The sequence below is a fragment of the Colossoma macropomum genome, unplaced genomic scaffold (assembly GCF_904425465.1).
Source record: "Colossoma macropomum unplaced genomic scaffold, Colossoma_macropomum, whole genome shotgun sequence".
Taxonomy (NCBI): domain Eukaryota; kingdom Metazoa; phylum Chordata; class Actinopteri; order Characiformes; family Serrasalmidae; genus Colossoma; species Colossoma macropomum.
Window position 1 is genome coordinate 31,589,080 of NW_023494804.1, and position 22,637 is coordinate 31,611,716.

Sequence of the window (22,637 nt, forward strand, 5' to 3'; positions counted from 1 at the left end):
TTAGACTCTGGCTGGACATAGAAAGGCCATGAGAGGGCTGGGGGAGGGAGGGAGGACCACTTTGGCCCATATCCTGTATTGTTCTTGTAATATTTTTATCCACGTATGATGTTTATGTGATGTTTATGAGCAGATAATCGTTAATAATTTTTACCTGGTAATTTTCCAGCCTCTCTTTATTCCTCACATTCTCAGAAAAAAGTGCTGTATTGTAACTAGGGGGAAAATTATAATCACGATTATTTATAAATACTAATGATTTCTTGTATAACTATGTTTTATCACCTGTCTGAAAAGCACTTTGAGCTGCCACCAGCATAAAAAGTGCTATATAAATAAAAATTATTATTATTATTATTATTAACACAATTACTCATTAACTGTGGAAGCTTCATGCATTTATTGAACTTTAAAAAAATAAATAACACTTGTCTTTTTTAACAGTGGATTTCCTTGAACTTTAAATATAATTCAACTGACAAAACAAATAAAAAATGTAAAAAAAAAAATGTAATATATTATTATATACATTTGAATAAATAATATAAAAATAATAAAAATAAACAAGATCAACTATGTTGTAGTGCACCTCCACAACCTACTGAAAACTACTAAACATATCAAAATAATAAGTAAAAATAAATTAGACCAAAATAAATGGGATGAGCTTTTAGGGAGACTGCTGTACAGGAAAGTGAAGCACTGGATTTACAACACAAGACAAAACAAGAGCATCATTGTGAAACGGAATGCAGCACAGTAATCAATTTGTCTCGATTATCTTGTTTTTTTTTATAATTGCCGGAAGCCAAAATCATAATTAAAAACAAAATTGGATGAATCACCCAGCCCTGCGTGTACTTAAGAATGGGCGATATGAAAAAAATAGTGTATCAGGCATACATTAAGACGTTTTCACGATACAAGATGCATATCAAGATATTTTGATACACAGACAAAATGCACTAGTAGTGTCACATTTGAAAGCTACTGTTAAAACTATGAATATAATAATTATTATTATTAATTTCACATGCCGCACTGCTAATTAAACAGGACCAACTGTGCTCTCTTTGTAGTGAAACAGGCAGTTGGTCAGTGTTCTTTAAGAACTGATGATATCTAGGATATTCTCAGGAATTTATTATTTATTATGATAATACAGGTTTTATAATGATAAAATATTGCCATATTGCCCATAACTGAAAGGTACTGAAGTTGATTGGTGCCCTTTTAGTTATGGAATATAATTCTACCACATTCCATTGATTTATATGGAGCCCTTCTGGTGACATCCCATTTAAATAAAAATAATGTGTGGCCACGTCTTATTAACGCATGGGAACGAGATCCTAATGCACACCTTATTGCACATCTTGCACGTCTGGACACTCCACACCTAGACACTTTATCTCAGTACCATTATATGCACATATTTATTTATTTAGTATTTGTCATTATATGCTGTTACCTGCGCCTCCTCGTACAGTCATTACTGCACTGCCTTTTTTATCTCAGCTTATAGATCTTATTGCATATTTTTGTATATTTGTAGTTGTATCTATGCCTGTAGAGAGGTTTTTCTTATATATTCTTCTTTTTATATTGTACCTTATTATTATAACTGTCCTGTGTTGTTTGACTGATACCGGCTGCTAAATTTCCTTCGGGATCAATAAAGTATCCATCCATCCATCTAAGTCGTGCCCACAAATTAGTAAGGCGTGGGAATGTGATCATGTCTCACATAATTAGTAAACAATTACGTTGTGGCCACACATTAGGATCTCGTTCCCATGCCTTACTGAGTCATGGCCATGCATTATTTTTATTTATACTGGATGTCACCAGTGGGGCTCCGTAGATTTCTGCCCCTTTTCCTCTGGTAAAATAAATGCAGTGGAGCTTTAAAACCCATTTAAGGTGCACAGTTGGACCTTAAGGATCATACTGTATTTTATAATGAGAGTACATAACTTGTACCTTGGTGGGCAAAAAGTACCTGTACTGTGTGTATTTTCTACTACTGTAGAATTACACAGTCTGTTTTTGTTACTGGGCATCTAAGACTGATGTATCATTACTGTTGCACAAAAACCCTGGTTTCTCCACTTTGTCATTTTTTCCTTTTTTTGTGCATAATTTGAAACCTCCAGTTACCTTTTGAGATGTGTAAAAAGTCATGAAGAACGGACCAGTTGAAATGCTTCAAAATTACTTGGAAAAAAATTGTTGCATTAACTTAAATTAAGAATGTTTAAGTTAAGAATATTTTCTCCTGGTCCTGTAAAGTTTCAGTTTTGGAGATACGAGGTTTTGTTCTCATTAGCTGCCCTGTATTTTGTCTCGCTCAAAAAGCAGTCAAGTTTGAAACACTCTTTATAACTTCAGTGTGAATGAGCAGCGCCAAACTGCTGTAGATGGAAAAGGCAAATGTGTGTATTGTATAAAAGCACTGATTTTCGTGACATCACTAGTTCAACTAGCAGGCTGTTTTTGAGTCATTCTATGGAAATGTCCATTTTTGTGTCCCTAGCTTCAAAACATTTTAGGGTTACAATTTAGTTATATTTTAAAATAAAACAACAAGTTATTTTAACAACTACACCTCCTTGAGCCTCAATTTAGCAATATTGATTTTTAAATCAATTGTATAGAATTCCAAGCACCACAGAAGAGCTCGTCCTCACACTCGTGTAAAGGGTGAGTGACCTATTTTGAGGTAAAAACCATGTTTTTCTGCTATTTTAACTATAACCTATACATGACTGTGAAATATATGATTTAAATAACATAAAGAAAACAAATGGCAAACAAATATTCTAAAATATATAATGAAAGTTCCCCAGGAGTCGTGTCACTGGTGTTACTGCGTAACAAAAAATCTCTTATTTTGAAATAAAAGTCACACTGATGACATCACTTGACTTCCTTTTACCTGTTTTCTGAGGATCTATGAAGAAAAGCACATGGTGAGTCCACTGTGTCTTTCAGTTATCAGAGATTTTCTCATTTAGCTCATGATTTCATATGAAGCTTTTAGCTGACGTCACTGGTGTGACCGACTTTATTCTGAGGTAACTGTGAAAAAATAGAATACAAATGGATTAAATTACATATTTTAGTGGATATTCCATGACTGACAATGTGGTTTGATGCTCTGTAGCAGCCATTTTGTAAAATGCATTGTTCATTAAAATGTCTCTGGTGTTTCCTTTATTATGTGTAACACCAATGAGGATCAGTAACACCAGTGACTCCTGTGGAGAGATAGAAAAGTGGACGTTTCTGTAGAATGACCCAATTGCAGCTCAGTTTCCATGTTGTCTGTGTGGACTGGAGAGTGACTAGTACAGCATTACTGGGTTAAGCAGTGGGTTTGTGTTTGTGTGGGTGTATATAGTCAGGCTCTCTGTGTCCTTAGTACTGAATTTTTGATGGAATCATCAACTCAAACACAAGTTTTGTGCACACAGTGCGAAATGAGTTTGAAGGGCAGGACAAAATGTGGAATTGATCAAGTGGCGATTGTTCTTTATTCAAACAATGACACAGTGTTTTCATTTCGTGTTGTTGGCACTGCTTCCATCTGGGTCATGGCCGGTAGCCGGTGGCACGACCAGGGTCATGACTGTCCTTGCCGTTTCGTCTCTAAGCAGGTGGGTTTAGCCACTTTGGACTGGTTTTGTGTCTGTACATCTTTTGAAGTGGTGATTTCAGCAGGACGTATGATTTTCCCTTTGGTTTCTGGTTGCCACCTTACACTGTGTACCAGGCTGTTTCCATCACCAGCACTGTTGGTGCGATCAGGCATAACATTCTGACCACCTCCTTGTTTCTACGCTCATTGTCCATTTTATCAGCTCCACTTACTATATAGGTGCACTTTGTAGTTCTACAGTTACAGACTGTAGTCCATACTTTGTTAGCCCCCTTGTTCTTCAGTGGTCAGGACCCCCATGGACCCTCACAGAGCAGGTACTGTTTGGGTGGTGAATCATTCTCAGCACTGCAGTAACACTGACGTGGTGGTGGTGTGTTAGTGTGTGTTGCGCTGGTACAAGTGGATCAGACAGCAGTGCTGCTGGAGTTTCCACTCACTGTCCACTCTATTAGACACTCCTACCTTGTCAGTCCACCTTGTAGATGTGAAGTCAGAGACGATAGCTCATCTGCTGCTGCACAGTTTGTGTTGGTCATCCTCTAGTCCTTCATCAGTGGTCACAGGACGCTGCCCACAGGACACTGTTGGCTGGATATATTTGGTTGGTGGACTATTCTCAGTCCAGCAGTGACACTGAGGTGACTGCAGCAGCACTGCTGTGACTGATCCACTCAGACCAGCACAACACACACTAACACACCACCACCACGTCAGTGTTACTGCAGTGCTGAGAATGACCCACCACCCAAATAGTACCTGCTCTGTGAGGGTCCATGGGGGTCCTGACCACTGAAGAACAGGGTAAAAGGGGGCTAACAAAGTATCAGAGAAACAGATGGACTACAGTCTGTAACTGTAGAACTACAAAGTGCACCTATACAGTAAGTGGAGCTGATAAAATGGACAATGAGCGTAGAAACAAGGAGGTGGTCATTAATTTATGCCTGATTGGTGTATATACTTTTTTTGTCACAAACCTTTTACATATAAATCTGCTAAAATTGTAGTGAATATAGTTTTATTTAGGATATATTAGAAACTGGGTCACCATTTTTTCAGGTAAAGTGGGACAGTATGTTAAACTTAAAGTAAACGTATTTGAAATTACCTGTCGGCAATACAGCAACAAAACATTTAAACATATTTGGCTGAAAGAATATTATCATGAACTGGGCTGGCTTAAAAATGTAAAAAACAAGGGCCTTTAAAGAGTGGACTTTGGCACATTCCAAGCTCTAGGAGGCTGAGGCTTGTTCTCTGACTCAGTCTGTCCTTTATGTTATTCCATATTCCTTTCATTCTGTCCTGTGTCTTTTAATTCTGTCATCTCAACTGATTTACATTTTGCCTTCCTTTACACTGTCATTTCCCTCTCTGTCCTCTCTTGTGGAGTCCGTTTTGGTGCCATTTTGTGAAAAAGATATAACGTTAGGCTGTTGAATTAGATCTGTATGCAGCGCGATTCCACTCTACATCTTATTTACATGAAGCCTCAAATCTTAAAAAGAATGATCTACACTTACTCACTTTCAATACCTGCACACTGCTCTGCACCACACAGATGCATTAATAAGGCCATGATTAATGTATTATTGTATCAATTAGCTTAAAGTTGTTACCAATATACATATGTAATTAGGCCTGATATATCCTGGCTTAAATACATTAATACCTGTGACATGTTGTTGTGGCCATGACATGTTAGCTCTCAAGTGTGATAAATGGTACTAATGTTTTACATTTGTTTTAAGTTGTTATACAGACACACGCTCTCAGAAATAAAGGTACTTAACTGTCACTGGGTCAGTGCCCCTCTTACCATTGGGGTGGGACCCTCAAGGGTTCATCTCAGTACCTTTAGTCAGGGAACATAACTGAACCATAATCCACTGAAATGATATGTTCTAAGCTGTACTGACTCCACACACCCCGTCTCGTCTCCAGGCTTTTATTTTACTGTTCTGTTTTAAAACAGAATATATATATATATATATATATATATATATATATATGAATGTCACCTTTGTAAGCATCTATAAACACATTCATAACATGTTATAATGCATTCATAAGACATTATAAACATAGCTATAAATATTTATAAAAATGCATTATACGTTATAGACATGTTTATTATGCATTATGAATTGTTAACATAATACATTATAAGTACTGTTCATAACAAATTATAAGAGCTCATAAGTCGTATTTGTCTGCTCTAAGTAAAGTGAAGCGTACTGTACTAAAGCCTCCTCCAGTGTTCAGAGTGAGGCTTCAAGTTGAAGTATTTACTGAAGGATTTACTGAAACACTAAAACATTCACAATAAAGCTCATTACAGGCTTCAAATGTCAGAGTTTAAACTAGAGCTGCCATCAGTGTTTTACCCAGTGTGGGAAAGGTAATGTTCACCACCGTTAGCTTGGTATTTGTCTTTACTTTACGCTCTCCAAGCTGGGACTGACTTCTTTGGCACTGAAATTATAACATGTTATTAACACTATTTATAATGCATTATATTAACAATTCATAATGTATAATAAACATGGCTATAAAGTGTAGTTCAGAGTAATTCTTCTTTTATAAATATTTATAACCATGTTTATAATGCCTTATGAATGTATTATAACATGTTAAAAAAGTGTTACCATATGTTCTTGCTAAGGTCCTAAGAAAAAGTCTACGTCAGATTCATGACGTGTTCTTAAAGCGCAGAACTGTTCTCACCTTTGTGCTCTTGAGTGTGTGTAGATTCTGTTCTTACCTAAAACAAATCCTAAATAAGAAAACAGAATCTTCATGAAATAATACCAAACCATATTTATAATAATTTTAGTAATTCATTTCTAGATCAGGCACATTGTTTTTAATAGTTACTCTGGAGGGGCCTGAGCCAGTCCAGCCTCAACCCTCAAACTATAGCCCTGATACCAGGGCAGTAGCTGGTGTTAAGTATCGCTTAGAAATCATATGATGGATTATAAAGAAATAGATCAGGGGTCCCTTCAATCAGATGTTTATAAACCCTCAAAGTATGTTATAAAAGGTAACCAAGTTTTTAAAAACTTCTCTTTTGAGCCCATAAAAGTGTTTTAAGAAGAAATTCCTTCTTTCAGACGGTTGGTGAATGAGGCCCAATGTGCTTGTTAAAATCTGTCAGATTTCAGTTTGTGGCCAAACCCACAGCGATGATGCCTGGTACTGAATAACAGGCACTCGTCTGGTAATTATTCATTGTGGTTACATTTGATTGGCTTTAGGCAACACAGCATGAAGCTTATTCCTCCCACTTTACCTGAGGTTTAACTAAATTTAACCTACTTATTTCAGATTGAAAGATATTGAAGCCCTGTTCAGGTTGCCTAGCTCAGGGATTACTTGAAGTCTGGTTCATAGTTTGATGATTTCCTTGCTAAGGCACATCTATTAACACTGGCAACTAACTGAGTGTTCTGAACAGAGAAATCACCAAAATATGCTGGACTAAGACCCTCCAGGACTAGAACTGGATGCTTCTGGTCTAACTGTTTCCAGGGCTGCAACGAGAAAGACCTCAAATGCTGTCCTGACTTTTTTATGCTTTTTGCACATATGAAGTTCTACTTCATAGATACTGACCATTCTGTATGTGTAGTATATTGACTTCTTAAACCTCTTCCCAGTGCCTAATGTAGAAACCTGCTCATGGCAATATCCATGTCCTGTGTCTCTCCACTCGGCATCCCATGAATCCTAACCATCTGCTGGGGTGTCTGACCCCGTCTAAGCCCCATGTAGTGAGTGCACGGTCTTATTTTAGGCCCCCTGCATCATCGCATCAGAAGAGACTGATATTGAGAGAGGAAAGGAGTGGGATAGATATCAGCTGTACCATTTGAGGAGCTCATATCACCACTCGTGCGTCTGTGTTCATGAGGCAACATCTGAATCCCACATAGGTATCGGTGTCCGAATGTGTGGTTGTATTAATAGCGCCGGTGACTGGGGAGTCCCAGACACCAATCCAAACACACTGAGTGGGAGAAGGGGCCAGTGAACCGACTGACCGGCCTGCTGGACTCATGGATTTAGGGCCTTCTTCGTACCACGCTGTGACAGATGTGCCGGCGGAGGTTTGTGTGCGTGTAAATGTGAATGGGAGAGGAAGAGAGTGGGGTTTAAATAATAAATCTGCCTGTGACCCACTGAGAAAGTTTGTAATGCTCCAAACAGCAGCTCATCCTAACGCTGATGGATCTGCTGCCCCATCAGTGAGGCTCTAAATAAGGGAGGGCGATATGGCAAAATTATAATGCTGCGATACTTGAAAATGTTCCCATGAAACACAATCACAACGTTATCACAATATTACGTTTTTTTTTTCTTCTGAGCTTTGTGAACAGATTGGAACAAAGAACAATTAAAAAAAATGGTACAAATAAATTATATTTATTTATAATTATATTTATATCTAATATATTGTTGATGTAGGTCGACCTCCAATCAGCTGTTTTCTACTACATGGTTTATGCAGTTACTATACTCTGGTTGTTTTTTACAGGCTCTCTGTAACTGACCTAACCATGTTTCAGTTTTAGCTGATGATTAATTTGCTATTAAAGAATAAAATTAAGTAGAAGGAGTTTCGCCCGCACACTGGCTGTGTTTACATGCAAAGATTTTTGCCAATCTGATTGAATACATTCCGACTATAGATTAAGACTGAGGTGTTTATTCTCACTCTACTCAACAATCTGATGGAAAATCTTTGTTTACATGCTCACTACAAGTAATCCGATCCAAAATGACGCGCATGCATGGAGATCCGCTTAGATCAGGGGTCTTAAATTAAAATTCAGTAAGGTCCAGTCACAGAATTCCCCCAAGCAAAGGTCCAGAACATCATAATGTCTAACTTGCATCATGATTCAGTGCCATATACTGTTTACTGAAGTAGCCTAGTAGGTATATCAGCATCTTATACAGTCAGCAACTGAATGTCAAATCAAATAAAGTACAATTCAGTCATATTTCAACAACATTTATTGTCTGTTTTCTCTTTTTAGAGAACGTCATGTGAAATAACTTCCCTTTGACTCACTTTCCTATCTGACTGCTGTTTCTCGCCTCGTCCCTCCCCTGTGTGTGTGACACTCACTCGAGTCTCAGTGCTCATCGTAATGCACAGATCTGATTGGCTGAGTAGCGTCACGTGTGATATGTACAACGCATGCGATTGGTCTGTGAGTCTCCTGGGCCGCTAAAGCTACCGTAAAGGCTAGAAAAGTTACGCTGATTGAAATAGGACCACCTTGTCGAAATCAAATAATTCTCTGGGTCCGGACTCGGTCCGCGGTCCGCCTGTTAGTGACCTCTGTGATATGATATAATCCATTTGTAAACAGAGCATCAATAGGCCAATTGGGCTAAATGCATCTTTTTATCATATATATATTCTTCAGTGCACTAGAAGTGCTGACCATACTCATGTGACGTAATTTATCATGATTATAACACCATCTCCATATCGCTGTTGTCGGAAGAAAACCTCATATCTCTATTTTTGACATTTGACATAATTTGAAAATACTTGTTGGCCTTTACTTTGTATGTAAATTTCCAAAAATGACTTTGAAAAAATTCTGGTTCCATTGACTTACATTAAAAGTAAAGTAGGTTTTTTCCTTCTCCTATAAAGTTACCATTTTGGAGATACGAAGTTTTCTTCCAACAACAGTGACATATATTGGCCAAACATAGATGCTTCATTTGTCTCAGGTCTTGTGGAGAGTGAGATCAGTAGAGATCTGTGGTTGGTATAGTGTAGTAACACCTCTGCCTTCTACGCTGTAGACTGGGGTTCAATCTCCTGCCTGGGTAAGCACCCTACACTATACCAATAAGAGTCCTTGGGCAAGACTCCTAACAATACCTTCGCCTACCTGTGTAAACAATGATGAAATTTTCTGCCAAATGCTGTAAATGTAGATCTTCCGTCAATATCTCTGAACACTGCGTTAGAAATGTATCTAACATTTCACCTTCGTTATTCTCTGCTGTGGGTAATAGATTGTAATAGATTGTACTCCACTACGTTTTTGTGAAGCAGTATAATCCTTTTCTCCTGTGTGTGTCAGTAGCAGGAAGCAGACATCACCTGCCGGCTTTCGGTCACGCTAGAAATGCATCTGCACGCATGAGTCTAACCTTCACACCCCTCCAGCGCTACAGCCAAGCTCTTGTCTAAGTGAAGGGGGGCTTGGACAGGGGGGTTCGGCTAAATTAGGTTAAGTTTGAGCTCCAGGAATGTGTGAGACAGAGAGACGGAGAGAGTGTGAGGTTTGAGTCTATCACTTACTCATAGTTCACTCCACTGCGAACTCATCAGGCCAACGAAGGCTGCGTTCAGTTGCTCATTGGACGGTTGGACAAACCAGATGGTGTTTACCTACGTAAATACAGCTTCACTCTGTTGGGGCGCTTCTTGAAAGATACACCAACCACACGGGAAAAGAAAGAACAGAAATCCAGAGAGTAGGTAGCGGGCTATTTCTGTGCTATATTAAAACACACATACAGTGTCCTGCATAAATATTGGCACCCCTGATAAACAGGAGCAACATGGGCTGTAATTGAACAGTCTTTATTGATCTTTCATTCAAAATATTAACAGAAATCTAAACTTTTTTTTGAAATACAATGATTATAAAAACTAAATCTTATCAGAAAATAAATATTTTTCTCAAATGTGTGTGTGCCATGATTATTGGCACCCATTCAATACAGAGCGATTCACTCGAAAGAGGCCCCGAATATTCTGTTGATATATGTGTAATCGATTGCATTACATGCGATGCTGGAAGTGATCTCCGTTTTCTGCTAGACACAGTTCGACGCAGCGCTCCATGTTCCTGAACATATCTGCAAGCATTAAAGAGGTTAAACGTTGCGACGACTGTCCGGCGCCTACCTCATCAGTCTGATGCGGGGCATCCTGGCTTGTTCGTAGCTCCATTTACTGAGGAGCTCATTGCACATTGTTTAGTTCAGATTGCTTCGTCCTAGAGAGAGTTATTACAGAATATTCAGGGCCTCTTTCAAGTGAATCCCCCTGTACTTTGTGCAGCAAAGATAATAGCTCTGAATCTTCTCCTACAATACTTAATGACACTGGAGAACAGGATATGAGACCATTCCTCTGTACATAATCTCTCCAGATCCTTCAGATTCCGAGGTCCACACTGTTGACTCTCCTCTTCAGCAGTTTTCAAAGGGGTTTAGGTCAGGGGGCTGGGGGTGGCCAAGGCCAAACCTTAATTCTGTGGTCAGTGAAACATTTTTGTGTTGATTTTGAGGCTTTGGATCATTGTCCTGCTGGAAGATCCAAACTATGGCCCATGGATCTTAAAGCTTCCTGGCTGAGGCCGTCAGTTTTAATTCTATTTCTGCTGGTATTTGATGGAGTCTGTTATACCATATGTCCGAATAAAGGGCCCAGGTCCACCACCATACTTCACCGAGGGAATGCTTTTCTGCATGGCTGTGTCCACGCCAAACTCACCTCTGGTGTTTGTTGCCAAAAACCTCTATTTTGGATCATCTGACCACAGAACACAGTCCCACTGAAAGTTCCAGTAATGTTTGGTGGCTTAGGAGCTGAGTTTGTTGGTCCCTGACAGAAGAGGCTTTCTTCTGGCAACCCCCCAAACAACTTGTGGTCATAGATGTGGTGTTTGATTGTGTGAAGTTCACTGACGCCACTGTAAGACGAAGAGCCCCAGGCTTTAACCTCTGTGCTCTACAGAACCTGCAGTGCTGTCTGGTCGGAATTCTTCTCCAGGCTTTCTCCACACAAGTCCACCCTCAGTCTAATGTGCTGAAAATGTTTTTTGTCTGAAATAAAGATCATTGTTAAACATTTTCTGACGTAACCCAAAGAACTAGGATTAAAGAAGATTTAAGCTTTAAAGAATTGGTAAACATTAAAGTTTACCAGTGGTTAAAGTGTCTAAATACATTTTGGGGTTACCGTAGGTAACATGGAAGCATATCAAGGATATTGTGTTCAAATTACCTGGTTGATGAAAACTAATTTATCATCTAGAACTCTGATTTTCACACAAGTGTTTTTAAATACAGCTTCATCGGCCATTGAAGGTCAGTTGGTAATTTGGCAAATTGGTATTTTTCAGTTTCCGAGTTATTTTCTCAGTTATTTCTCAGTTTTTTAGAGTTATTAATGCTATACTATTCCGATTTAATAACATAATCAGCGACATAGTTACATATCATACAACAGTTAGTTCTGGCCACGCAAGCTGATTGGTTGTGAAGCGTTCTAAAACGGGTTTTTCACAAACACTATCACTCTGCTGAGACGCCGTTGCTAAGCAATGACTTTGACAGTTGTAGGAGACGCTCAAGCCATTTGAACGTTTTTACTTCTTACTTTGCCACAAACAGAAAATGGACACTTTTAAGATCACATTTGACCGACAGCCGATTTGGTCAGACTCTGAAGATGAGACGACACTAAATTCCCAAACTGTCGTCACCACTGAGCAGCTTTTCAGTCGGCAGCTGTGACAGAAGAACCTAAACAACCTGGAATCAGCCAGAAATGAACCCAACACCATTCGCCAAACTAAATGGGCTGTAAGATGCTTTACAGACTGGCTGGAACAAAACAACATTAATATTGATCTGACAAAACTGAGCTAAACCTGATATTGCAGCAGTTTTATGGCTCAGTCTGTACTTCAAAAGGCGAGGCTTACAGCAGACTGTGCAGTGAGTGGGCGGAGCTCGTTACTCTGACGTATCAACAAGCTGCTCGTTAAGGAACTATAATTTGGTGAAGGAACTGCGAACATTAAAACATATTAATCGCCGCGTTCACGGCCCAGTTTATTAATTTATTACTTTATTTATTTAACTGTTGTATAAAAGCAATAGAACACTCGAGGAGTGTGTTATCACCAATAACATCACGGCTGTGATGATCTACGGCGACCAAATCACAGCCGTGATGTTATTTCGCGATAACACACTCCCTCTCATGATCTACTGCTTAAATATATTACATTTACATTTGATTTACATACTGAACAGGTTCAAGTCTGCCTTTCTACTGTTTTTTACTGAGTACACCATTTCAGTGAAATTCAAAGCATCATAAAATATCTTTTTATTTTCCTTGAGAGAGATAATTAATATAAAATTATAATCTGCTTTTGTTATTGCTGGTGAAAACTGCAACTTCTGAACTTCTTCTAAGACTCGGCCTCTGCTGAGAGGCCTGAGTGGAGTTGTGGATTAGATATAATAATGAATAATGGTGCCTCTGAGCGCTGAACAGTCATGTGTCCTCAAAGTCACTGCCTCCAACTCCGCATATGGTGTTCTTCCAAGTTTAATTCCCTGTTTGTTTTTTAGCTCAGGGAGTGACAGTGAGGTTGAAAAGATTCAGATGTGGGTTGGTCCATCTTTGTCCCTGCTCATAAAGCGCTCCGTTATCTGATCCCGTTCTTTCAGTCTCTTCAGCTTAGTTTATGGAGGCGCTCGGTGTTTATCGTAACATAAACCAAAGCCTGAGTGGAAACTGGTGTGCGAGAGCGAAAGAAGGCGAGCGAAATCAGAGCTGCACTCTGAGACAGTGAAGACATAAGGAATGGAGCAAAGGACACAAGTCTACAACCGTTGGTTATATTAGAGACGAGGTTGTGTGGAAAGACTAGGGTGGGTGAACTGGAACTTCTATCTCATTCTGACCGTATGATGGATCAGGGCTGAGCGATTAATCGGTTTTATATCGAAATTGCAATTTTAAAGAGCGCAATTTTCAAATCGCAAGAGCTGCAATTTTTATCATAGTCTTATAGTCTATTTTCAACGACACTCTTAAAAAAGGATGGTTCTTTAATGGTTCTTTAGTAAAGAAAATGGTTCTATACAGAACAGTGAACACCTCAAAGAACACTTTGCATGATTAAATGGTTCCTCGTATCGTGAAAGCGTTCGTCAGACTGATGGAGAATGTGCTGTAGATGGTTCCATATAGAATCTTTTTGAAAAGCGTTCTGTATAGCACCCAGAAGGGTTCTTCTATTGTTTCGGTGTCAAGCTAGTAACAGTAGCAGAACCCTTTTGGGTGCTATATAGAACCATATACAACACAATCAGAAGAACCGTTTCACAATGCAAAAAAACATTTAATCAGGCCAAGGGTTTCTTGAGGGTTCATAGTTCCATAGAACCATTTTCCTTACTAAAGAACTCTTAAAGAACCATCTTTTTAAGTGTGAATGATATGTTGTGAGGTTTAAGTAGGGAAATTTAACCTAATCACACGGAGCTCGTGAACTGCTTTAAGAAGAATTCGACGAATCAGAAGCAACCAAACAACTGTGTGCTGTGACATCACAACCGCAAATAACTGGGAGGCTGGTGCTCCGTGTTAAGAGTTCAAGCCTCAAGACAGAAACGTATACGCTGGTCTTCTTAGTCAAAAATAGACTCAGACATCAGTTTATAGAAAACATTCGCAGTTTAAATCATAATCGCAATATTGGACAGAAAAATCGCAATTAGATATTTCGCCAAAATCGTTCAGCCCTACGATGTTTAGTACGATATGATAAAAAAGCTAAATAAGCTCTAAGCTAGCTGAGCATTTTTTGAGGGGAGGTAAAACATGATATTATTTGTTAATATTACTTTGCCTGCTGGTTCATGGTGATGTAATTAAAACTGAAACATTTTAGAAGTGTCATTAGTGTCATTAGACTTTGATAGAAGATTTCAGAAAAACAAGTATTTTGTTCTTATTTTATATGATGAATCGTGAATTAACAGGGTAAAAATTGTCAGTTGTGATTTCAGGTTGACTTCAAATCTTAGAAAAGTAAATACAGTCAGTTTTCAACTGAAAAGCTTAGTTTTTGTTGCTTTATTGTGCAAACGCCAACTGTCGTGCACACTCATGGAATCATGGAATAACGTCACACTAATCATCCATTATGTTTAAGTATCTCGGGGTCTTGTTCTCGAGTGATGGGAAGAGAGATGGTGAGATCGGCCACAGGCTGGGACAGGCGGCAGCAGTGATGGGGTCACTGTACCGGACTGTAGTGGTGAAGAGGGAGCTGAGCCATACGGCAAAGCTCTCTGTTTACCGGCCGGTCTACATCTCAGCCCTCACCTGTGGTCGGACCCAGAGCTCCATCTCCGTTGGCTGATCTGCACTGTTTTTTAACACCATGGAGCTTCACACTGTACAAAGCTGTGCAAACCTCACCTGCATGAACTGACCCTCCTGCTGCTGCTGCATAAACTCAAACTATCTAATTAATCTTTGCTCCACCTGTTTTTCCCCATTTTGTATTCTAATATTTTATTCTAACGCTGTTTGCTATCCGGTGTTGACCAGAGGAGGATGGGTTCCCCTTTTAAGTCTTGGTTCCTCTCAAGGTTTCTTCCTGTTGCTCTTAGGGAGTTTTTCCTTGCCACTGTCACCATTGGCGACACTCATGGGGGCTCGGACCCAGATTTTTCTGTAAAGCTCCGTTGTGACAACACCTGTTGTAAAAAGCGCTGTATAAATAAACTTTGACTTTGGTCCTGAGCTTTGGGTAATGACCGAAAGAATGAGGTCGCAGATTCCAGTGGCGGAAATGAGTTTCTTCGCAGGGTGGTGGGCTTCACTCTACTTGATAGGGTGAGGAGCTCGGTCATCCGGGAGGAGCTCAGAGTAGAGCGACTACTCCTCCGCATTGAGAGGAGCCAGTTGAGGTGGTTCGGGCATCTGATCAGGTTGTCCCCTGGACGCCTCCTGGTGGGGGTTTACCAGGCACAGCCCACTGGGATGAGACCCCGGGTCGTCCTAGGATCCGCTGGAGGGATTATATCTCCAAGTTGGCCAGGGTGCGGCTTGGGGTCCCCCGGAACGAGCTGGAGCAAGGTGTGGGGGACAGAGTCGTCTGGGATTCTCTGCTCTCCCAACTGCTAACATGACCCTGGATTAAGCAGTTAAAGATGATGATGATGCTGATGATGCTGATGATGATGATAGTAGTCCATTATACTGGCTCACTACAAAGGTGCCTGTCAAGTAGGAGGCTGCATTGTGACATTTGTATGTCCATTAATGGTGACTAAACCGCATTAAATAGAATGTGTGTGGTCTAATTGAACATACAGGGAAAACAAACTGCTCTGAACTATTAAGGTGATTTTGATATGATTTAAACTTACAGTGGATCACATGGTTCCTGCCAAGCAGTAAGTCCTTCCCCAGGTTTTCAGGGGTGAAAACCCATATTGTTCAGAGAGTATTGTTAATTCTATGGGCCATTAACCATACTCCTCTCTCCCTGTGTCTCTTTGTGTGTGTGTGTTTATAGGTTAAGGTGTGTCGTGGCCCCTGGCCCCCTCCGTGGATGTCTGTCACCATGGCGAAGCGAGAGACGGGCAGCACAAGTCCAGTGGTGCGGCAAATAGACAAACAGTTCCTGGTCTGCAGCATCTGCCTCGATCACTACCACAACCCCAAAGTCCTGCCCTGCCTGCACACCTTCTGCGAACGGTACGGCTTCCTCACTTTCTCTGTACACTGATTCACACTCTGTGAGACGATCTTTAAACCTGTAAATATTGCCTGGTCAATTTAAAAGGATGCTCACACTTCCAGGGCTCAACTGATGGGCCCCCTATAACTCTATAGTGTAGATAATTCTGAAGTACCTGTTGTGTCATGTTATTTATGTAGCCACACACTGACACATTATTGTCTGTATCTTCATTAAAAGTAGCACTTCCAGGCCATAGTTAACCTTCCAAAGCTGAAACTAGGTCTGGGCAGTATGACGTTATTTTGATAAATTTCATCACAGTGTGTTTTTCTGAGCATATCATGGACATAGTGCTTAAAGAGCACTGACCAACTGCATGTTTCATTACAAAGCGAGCATAATTAGTCCTGTTGAATTGGATTTAGAGCAGCACAGTGTGTAAAATATTGAATAAAAAATTAGGATTCATAGTTTTAATATAATCTCCTTTTCAAAAATGTTGTCAGACTGTGCAAAATATATATAAAAACAGAATGCAGCAATGTGCAAAGTCATTTAACCCTATATTTAATTGAAAATAGTACAAAGACAACATTTGAAATGTTGAAACTGAGATATTTTATTGTTTTATTTGCCCATTTTGAATTTGATGCCAGCAACATGTTGCTAAAAAGTTGGGACGGGGGCCTGTTTACCACTGTGTTTCATCAGCTCTTCTTTTAACAGCACTCTGTAAGTGTTTGGGAACTGAGGAGACACTGCTGTAGTTTAGAAAGTGAAATGTTTTCCTGTGCTAGCTTAACGTAGGATTTCAGCCGCTCAACAGCTGCTTTGTTATATTTTTCATTTCATTTTGCTCCAGATGTTTTCAGTGGTGACAGGTCAGGGCTGCAGGCAGGCCAGTTTAGCACCCGGACTCTTTTAATATGGAGCAATGCTGTTGTAATACATGCAGATTGTGGTTTGACACGGTCTTGCTGAAATAAGCAAGGCCTTCCCTAAAAAGGCATCATCTAGATGGCAGCACATGTTGCTCCAAAACCTGAATATATTGCTCAGCATTACTGATGCCCTCACAGATGTGCACTAATGCACCCACATACCATCGCAGATGCTGGCTTTTGACCTGTGCGCTGATAACAAGCTAGATGCTCCATCTTCTCTTGAGCACAGAGCTCAGTTGATTCGTCAGACCACAGAACACTTCTCCACTTCGTCTCAGTCCATCTTAAATGAGCTCAGGCCCAGAGAAGGTGGCAGAGTTTCTGGAGCCTGTTTATATATGGTTTCATCTTTGTAGGGTGGAGTTTTAACTTGCATTTGTGGATGCAGCAACGAACTGTGTTCACAGTCAGTGTTTTTTGGGACTGTTCCTGAGCTCATGCAGCGATTTCTACTACAGAATCATATCTGTATTTAATGCAGTGCTGCCTGAGGGCCCGAAGATCACAGCCATCCAGTTTTCAGCCTTGTCCCTTGCATACAGAGATTTCTCCAGATTCTCTAAATCTTTTAATGATATTATGTACCGTAGATGATGGAATCCCCAAGTTCTTTGCTGTTTTACGTTATTCTTGTCTTTCTCAGAGTGGTGAACTCCTCCCCATCTTTACTTCTGGAAGACTCTTTTTACGCTCAGTTATGTCGCTGTCCTGTTGCCAGTTCACCTAATTAGTTGTAAGATGTTCCACCAGGTGTTGTTTTTTTTTAGCATTACACAACTGGACCAGTGTTTTGTTGCCCCCGTCCTAACTTCTTTAAAATGTGTTTCACGTAAATATAGGGTTCAAATGATTTGCATATCATTTGCATTGTGCATTTTTACCATATCGTAGTTTAACAGTAGTTACTGACTGATATAAATCGGTTGTTGAGTTTTCTCAGTGATCACATTTCTTTTTTTGTGATCAACTTTTAATTGCATTTTTCATCATGTTTTACAGCAAGGGAGGGGAAAGGTAAGCGGGAGGGGAAGGCAGGACGGTGTCATACATTTTTGGAAAACACACAAATCGAAAATAAAACGAAGACAATATATAAACAACTACACAACTGAACAACATCACATAATTTAATTGAAAACTAAAGTTGTTGAATAGAGTCATATAAATCCTTCCATCCGAACTAAGTGATCACATTTCTTAAACCCACACAAACAACAGAAACTGTTCGTAATCATTTTTAATTATTAAATTTGAGGTGGAGCCACCAAGAAGTCTGTGTTGTTTTGAACCCTGTTATTATTTTCTTTCTTATTGATTTCTTTCTTTTTTCTTTATTTTTCACCAATATTTTTCATAGAAACAGTTTTTTGTGCTCTAACGTTATTCTCATGCTACAGGTTAGGTTTGGATTAGGACCACACTCTTAAAAATGAGTTCCATATAGAACCATTGCATGCTTAATGGTTCTTCGCATGGTGAAATCGTTCTTCAGATTGATGAAGAATATATTGTACATGGTTCTAGATATAACCTTTTTGAAAATGGTGCTGTGTAGCACCAAATGGCTCTTCTATTGTTATGATATGTTTTTAACAATAGAAGAACCCTTTTTGGTGCTATATACAATCTGAAGAACAGTTTCACCATGCAAAGAACCTAGAATTTAAGCATGAAGTGCTTCTTTGAGTGTTTATGGTTCTATACAGAACCATTGTCGTTACTAAAGAACCCTTGAAGAACCATCTTTTTAAGTTTTATAGATAAATCCGCTAATTAAAATATTAAAAAATGGAAAAGCCATTTGAGTAACAGGCATGCTTACTGCTGTTATGAGCCCAGGCTCTTCTGTGTGGAAAGAGATGTTTATCAATCCAGATTCTTGCTCCTCACCAGAAGCACACAGCTGCAGCTCTGCTCTCCGGACTCAGTGCGGACCCCTTGTGATTTGGCACAGCTTGTGAGGTTCTCAGTTCCAGGCGACTGTATCAGTTTTAACTCCAGGTTCAGACCAGATAAGTTTCCTGCTGCTCTGAAACGCTACCTACCCTACATGAACTGTAGGAAAATCATTCAGACTGCACTGGCCATTAAAGCCGTCATGGTTCTAGTGTGTGTTCCATGGCTTAGAAACCTTTCGCACGTTTTTATTTTAGGGCAACAGTTAAAATGACACCGTTTCTGCTCTCTGCCACCTCTCACTGCACTTCAGAGCCAGATCAGAGTCCCCGGTTTGGGTAGAATCAGCATTTTAATGCAGTTTGCTATGAAATAATTATTTAAATGTGATTATTTAAAAGTATTTCAATGGTTTATTCAAAAGCAAAACAAATAAAAAAAATAGTATCTACAATTATGAAAATGAAACGTCATTTCTTAATGGTGTAGAATATTCAAGATCATTTTCAGTAGTTCCAGAAAATGTTAGTTTAGAGCAGCCGTGTCAAACCCAACCACTAAAAGGGTCGTATTAAGAATCCCAACAAACCAGTGGACCATCATTTTCATTTTTATCTTGCTAAAACCCAAACTGGCCATTGTTTATTCCAAATGAGGCAAAACATCAACAGCAAAGTAGACCTTGAAATATCACATAAAACTTGAAATATTAACTTTTTTTTTTTTTGCTGCAAGTTCATTTATTCTTAGGATTTCTAAGCTGAACTAAGTGTTTAAATTGGTGGAACTGCAGCTGAAATGCAGCTTGTATGTTTGGTGTTATGACAGATGTGGTAGAATTGAGGTGTAACCGCTGTCCCATAGATTAGGGCTGAACGATTTTGGCAAAAAATATAATTGCGATTTTTCTGCCCAATATTGCGATTATGATTTAAACTGCAAATGTTTACTATAAACTGATGTTGAGTCTTTTTTTGACTAAGGAGACCAGCGTACACATTTTTGGCTTGAGGCTTGAACTCTTAACACGGAGCACCAGCCTCCCAGTTATTTGCGGTTGTGATGTCACAGCACACAGTTGTTTGGTTGCTTCTGATTCGTCGAATTCTTCTAAAAGCAGTTCACGAGCTCCGTGTGATTAGGTTAAATTTCCCTACATAAACCTCGCAACGTATCAACATTCACACTTAAAAAGATGGTTCTTTAAGGGTTCTTTAGTAAAGAAAAAGAAACTCTTGGCCTGATTAAATGGTTTTTGCATTGTGAAATGGTTCTTCTGATTGTGTTGTATATGGTTCTATATAGCACCCAAAAGGGTTCTGCTATTGTTACCAGCTTGATACCGAAACAATAGAAGAACGCTTTTGGATGTTATATAGAACCTTTTTCAAAAACATTCTATCTAGAGCACATTCTCCATCAGTCTGAAGAACCCTTTCATGATGCGAGGAACCATTTAATCATGCAAATTGTTCTTTGAGGTGTTCACGGTTCTATATAGAACTATTTTCTTTACTAAAGAACCCTTGAAGAACCATCTTTTTTAAGAGTGTAGTTGAAAATAGACTATGAGACTATGATAAAAGTTGCAGCTCTTGCGATTTGAAAATTGCACTCTTTAAAATTGCGATTTCGATATAAAACCGATTAATCGCTCAGCCCTACCATAGATTGCTGTTGGGGAGGGAGTGAGAACACACATTACATTGCAGTGCATGCTGGGGATTGTAGGACAGGGCATTGTAAAAGGTCTTGTGTTTGACAAATGTGGTTTAGAGTATTTGGTTCAAAAGGAGAATGCTGCTCAGATGATCATGGTTTAACTCGATTGTTCATCATAATCATCATCTTCTCCGGTTCCTTTTCATTTTCATTTGAAGGAACGTTAAAATATGTGTGCTTTGTTTTGGTCGTGTGCAGAGTTGATCTAAAACTGCCGAATAAGCTACAGGGCTGCTACTAGCCTTTATTAAAAAAGACATTTCTTTTCTAGCTGGACTAATTATGACTGCGGCAACATAGCTAATGATCCACTGCTGTTTGATGTCAGATCACGGCAGAGTGGACTCTGGTGGTTTGGTTTGGGTCAGCTCACATGAAATCGTGTGAGTGTGCCCACTGTCCCTGTGCTCTATTTTGAGTCATGCCCGGGGAGTCATATGACTCATTAGAAGGAAATAATAGAGTTGTATCTGAAATCTAAAGGGGAGGGTTCAAGTTTACTGCCGCAGTCCAGTCCAGTCATGCTAGCCTGTCCCATTTCTTTGGAATAACGCAAACAAACAAGCTTCCCTCGTTGAGGGCGAGCACCTAGGAGTATAGTGGAAAATGTAGTGACACAATGACAGGAAGTGGCATGAGTGGTCTCTCCTTGCCAGGGGTCCTTTCCCTTTGAGTACACAGTGCAGTTTGACAGCACAGCAAGGCTGTTACACCCCCACTGGCTCTTAGTGTTTTGGCCGCAGCAGTTTTTGTCCATGGGCTGTGTTGAGCTACTGCGCCTCTCCATGTTTTGACAGACCCAGAATTCAGAGTGTTGAATGAATTTAATCTCTTGCCCTCGTCCACCCTCCATCTCTCTCTCTCTCTCTCTCTCTCTCTCTCTCTTTCTTTCACTGACTCTCTCTCTTTCTGACTTTTTCCCAATCCACTTCTACTTTTAGACTCTCATACTAGTGCTGTACGATACTGCAGAATTTGGTATTGATCCGATACCAAGTAAATACAGGGCCAGTATCGCCGATACTGATAGCGATACTTTTTACTTATAAAAGCAGATTATGTACTTTCATGTAGGGGAGAGCAGTGTGTCGTGATCTATGAGGTGAATCTATCATCATTATGCTAAATCTGAATACATTTTCATGACCACTAAGTGATTTTTGCTTTCCACTGTTAATTAGTTAATCAGGTGTGTGTTTAAACCCAGGACAGCAAAGTTTTTTTTTTTAGGCAAATAAAAAATGTTTTCTTATCCTTTCTTACTGTAATGAACTTAATTTGCAAACATTAATTCTGCACGAAATTACTACTGTACAACAATGAATGTTCTAAAACTTACATTTTTCTTTCCTTCAGCCTGTGCTTTTTGTTCAGAAACAATTAAATAATAAGAAAAACTTAATTTCTCTCTTTCATTGCACTTTTCTGGCTTTGGTAAAATAAACAAAGAGTACAAAATTATTACTGGAGAACGAATGTTTTAAAACTTAAATTCTTTTTCAGAGGTTTTTGTTCAGAAACAATAATATAATATACCACTATATAAGCTACCTGGATAATCTCTGAAAGGACTCTGCCAGTGTCCTCTGACTCTGTGTTGGAGGTCTAGGTCTGTCTGAGGGGTTTCCCTCCTCCTCTCTCTGTGTCTTTTGCAGCTCGGAGTTCTGTTTTTCATGTTTTTTCATATGTTTGTATAAGTTGGTGGTGTTGCCACAGCAGAGAATAGCCTTCTTACACACATCACAGTTTGCAAGGCTTTAATTTACAGCCATAAAATATCTCCACACGATGCTCCTCTTTCTCTCTGCTATGCTCTCAATCACCACAGCCTACAGGTGTGTGAACTTAGCGCTGCTGAGTCAC

The 22,637-nt window shown here is 39.5% G+C and overlaps 1 protein-coding gene across 5 annotated transcripts in view; it reads left to right on the forward strand.

Annotated features, from left to right (window-relative positions):
- trim3b (tripartite motif containing 3b) overlaps nt 1-22,637 on the forward strand; it is an 81,628-nt gene that overhangs the window by 33,404 nt on the left and 25,587 nt on the right. For 3 of the 5 annotated variants that reach the window (XM_036594580.1, XM_036594581.1, XM_036594579.1), the window contains one exon: nt 16,045-16,226. In XM_036594580.1, the coding sequence (XP_036450473.1) occupies nt 16,081-16,226 (146 nt within the window). In that variant the 5' untranslated portion in view covers nt 16,045-16,080. Of the gene's footprint in view, nt 1-7,581; nt 7,777-16,044; nt 16,227-22,637 lie in introns of those variants that run through there. The other 2 variants (XM_036594578.1, XM_036594577.1) reach the window with 2 other exon arrangements.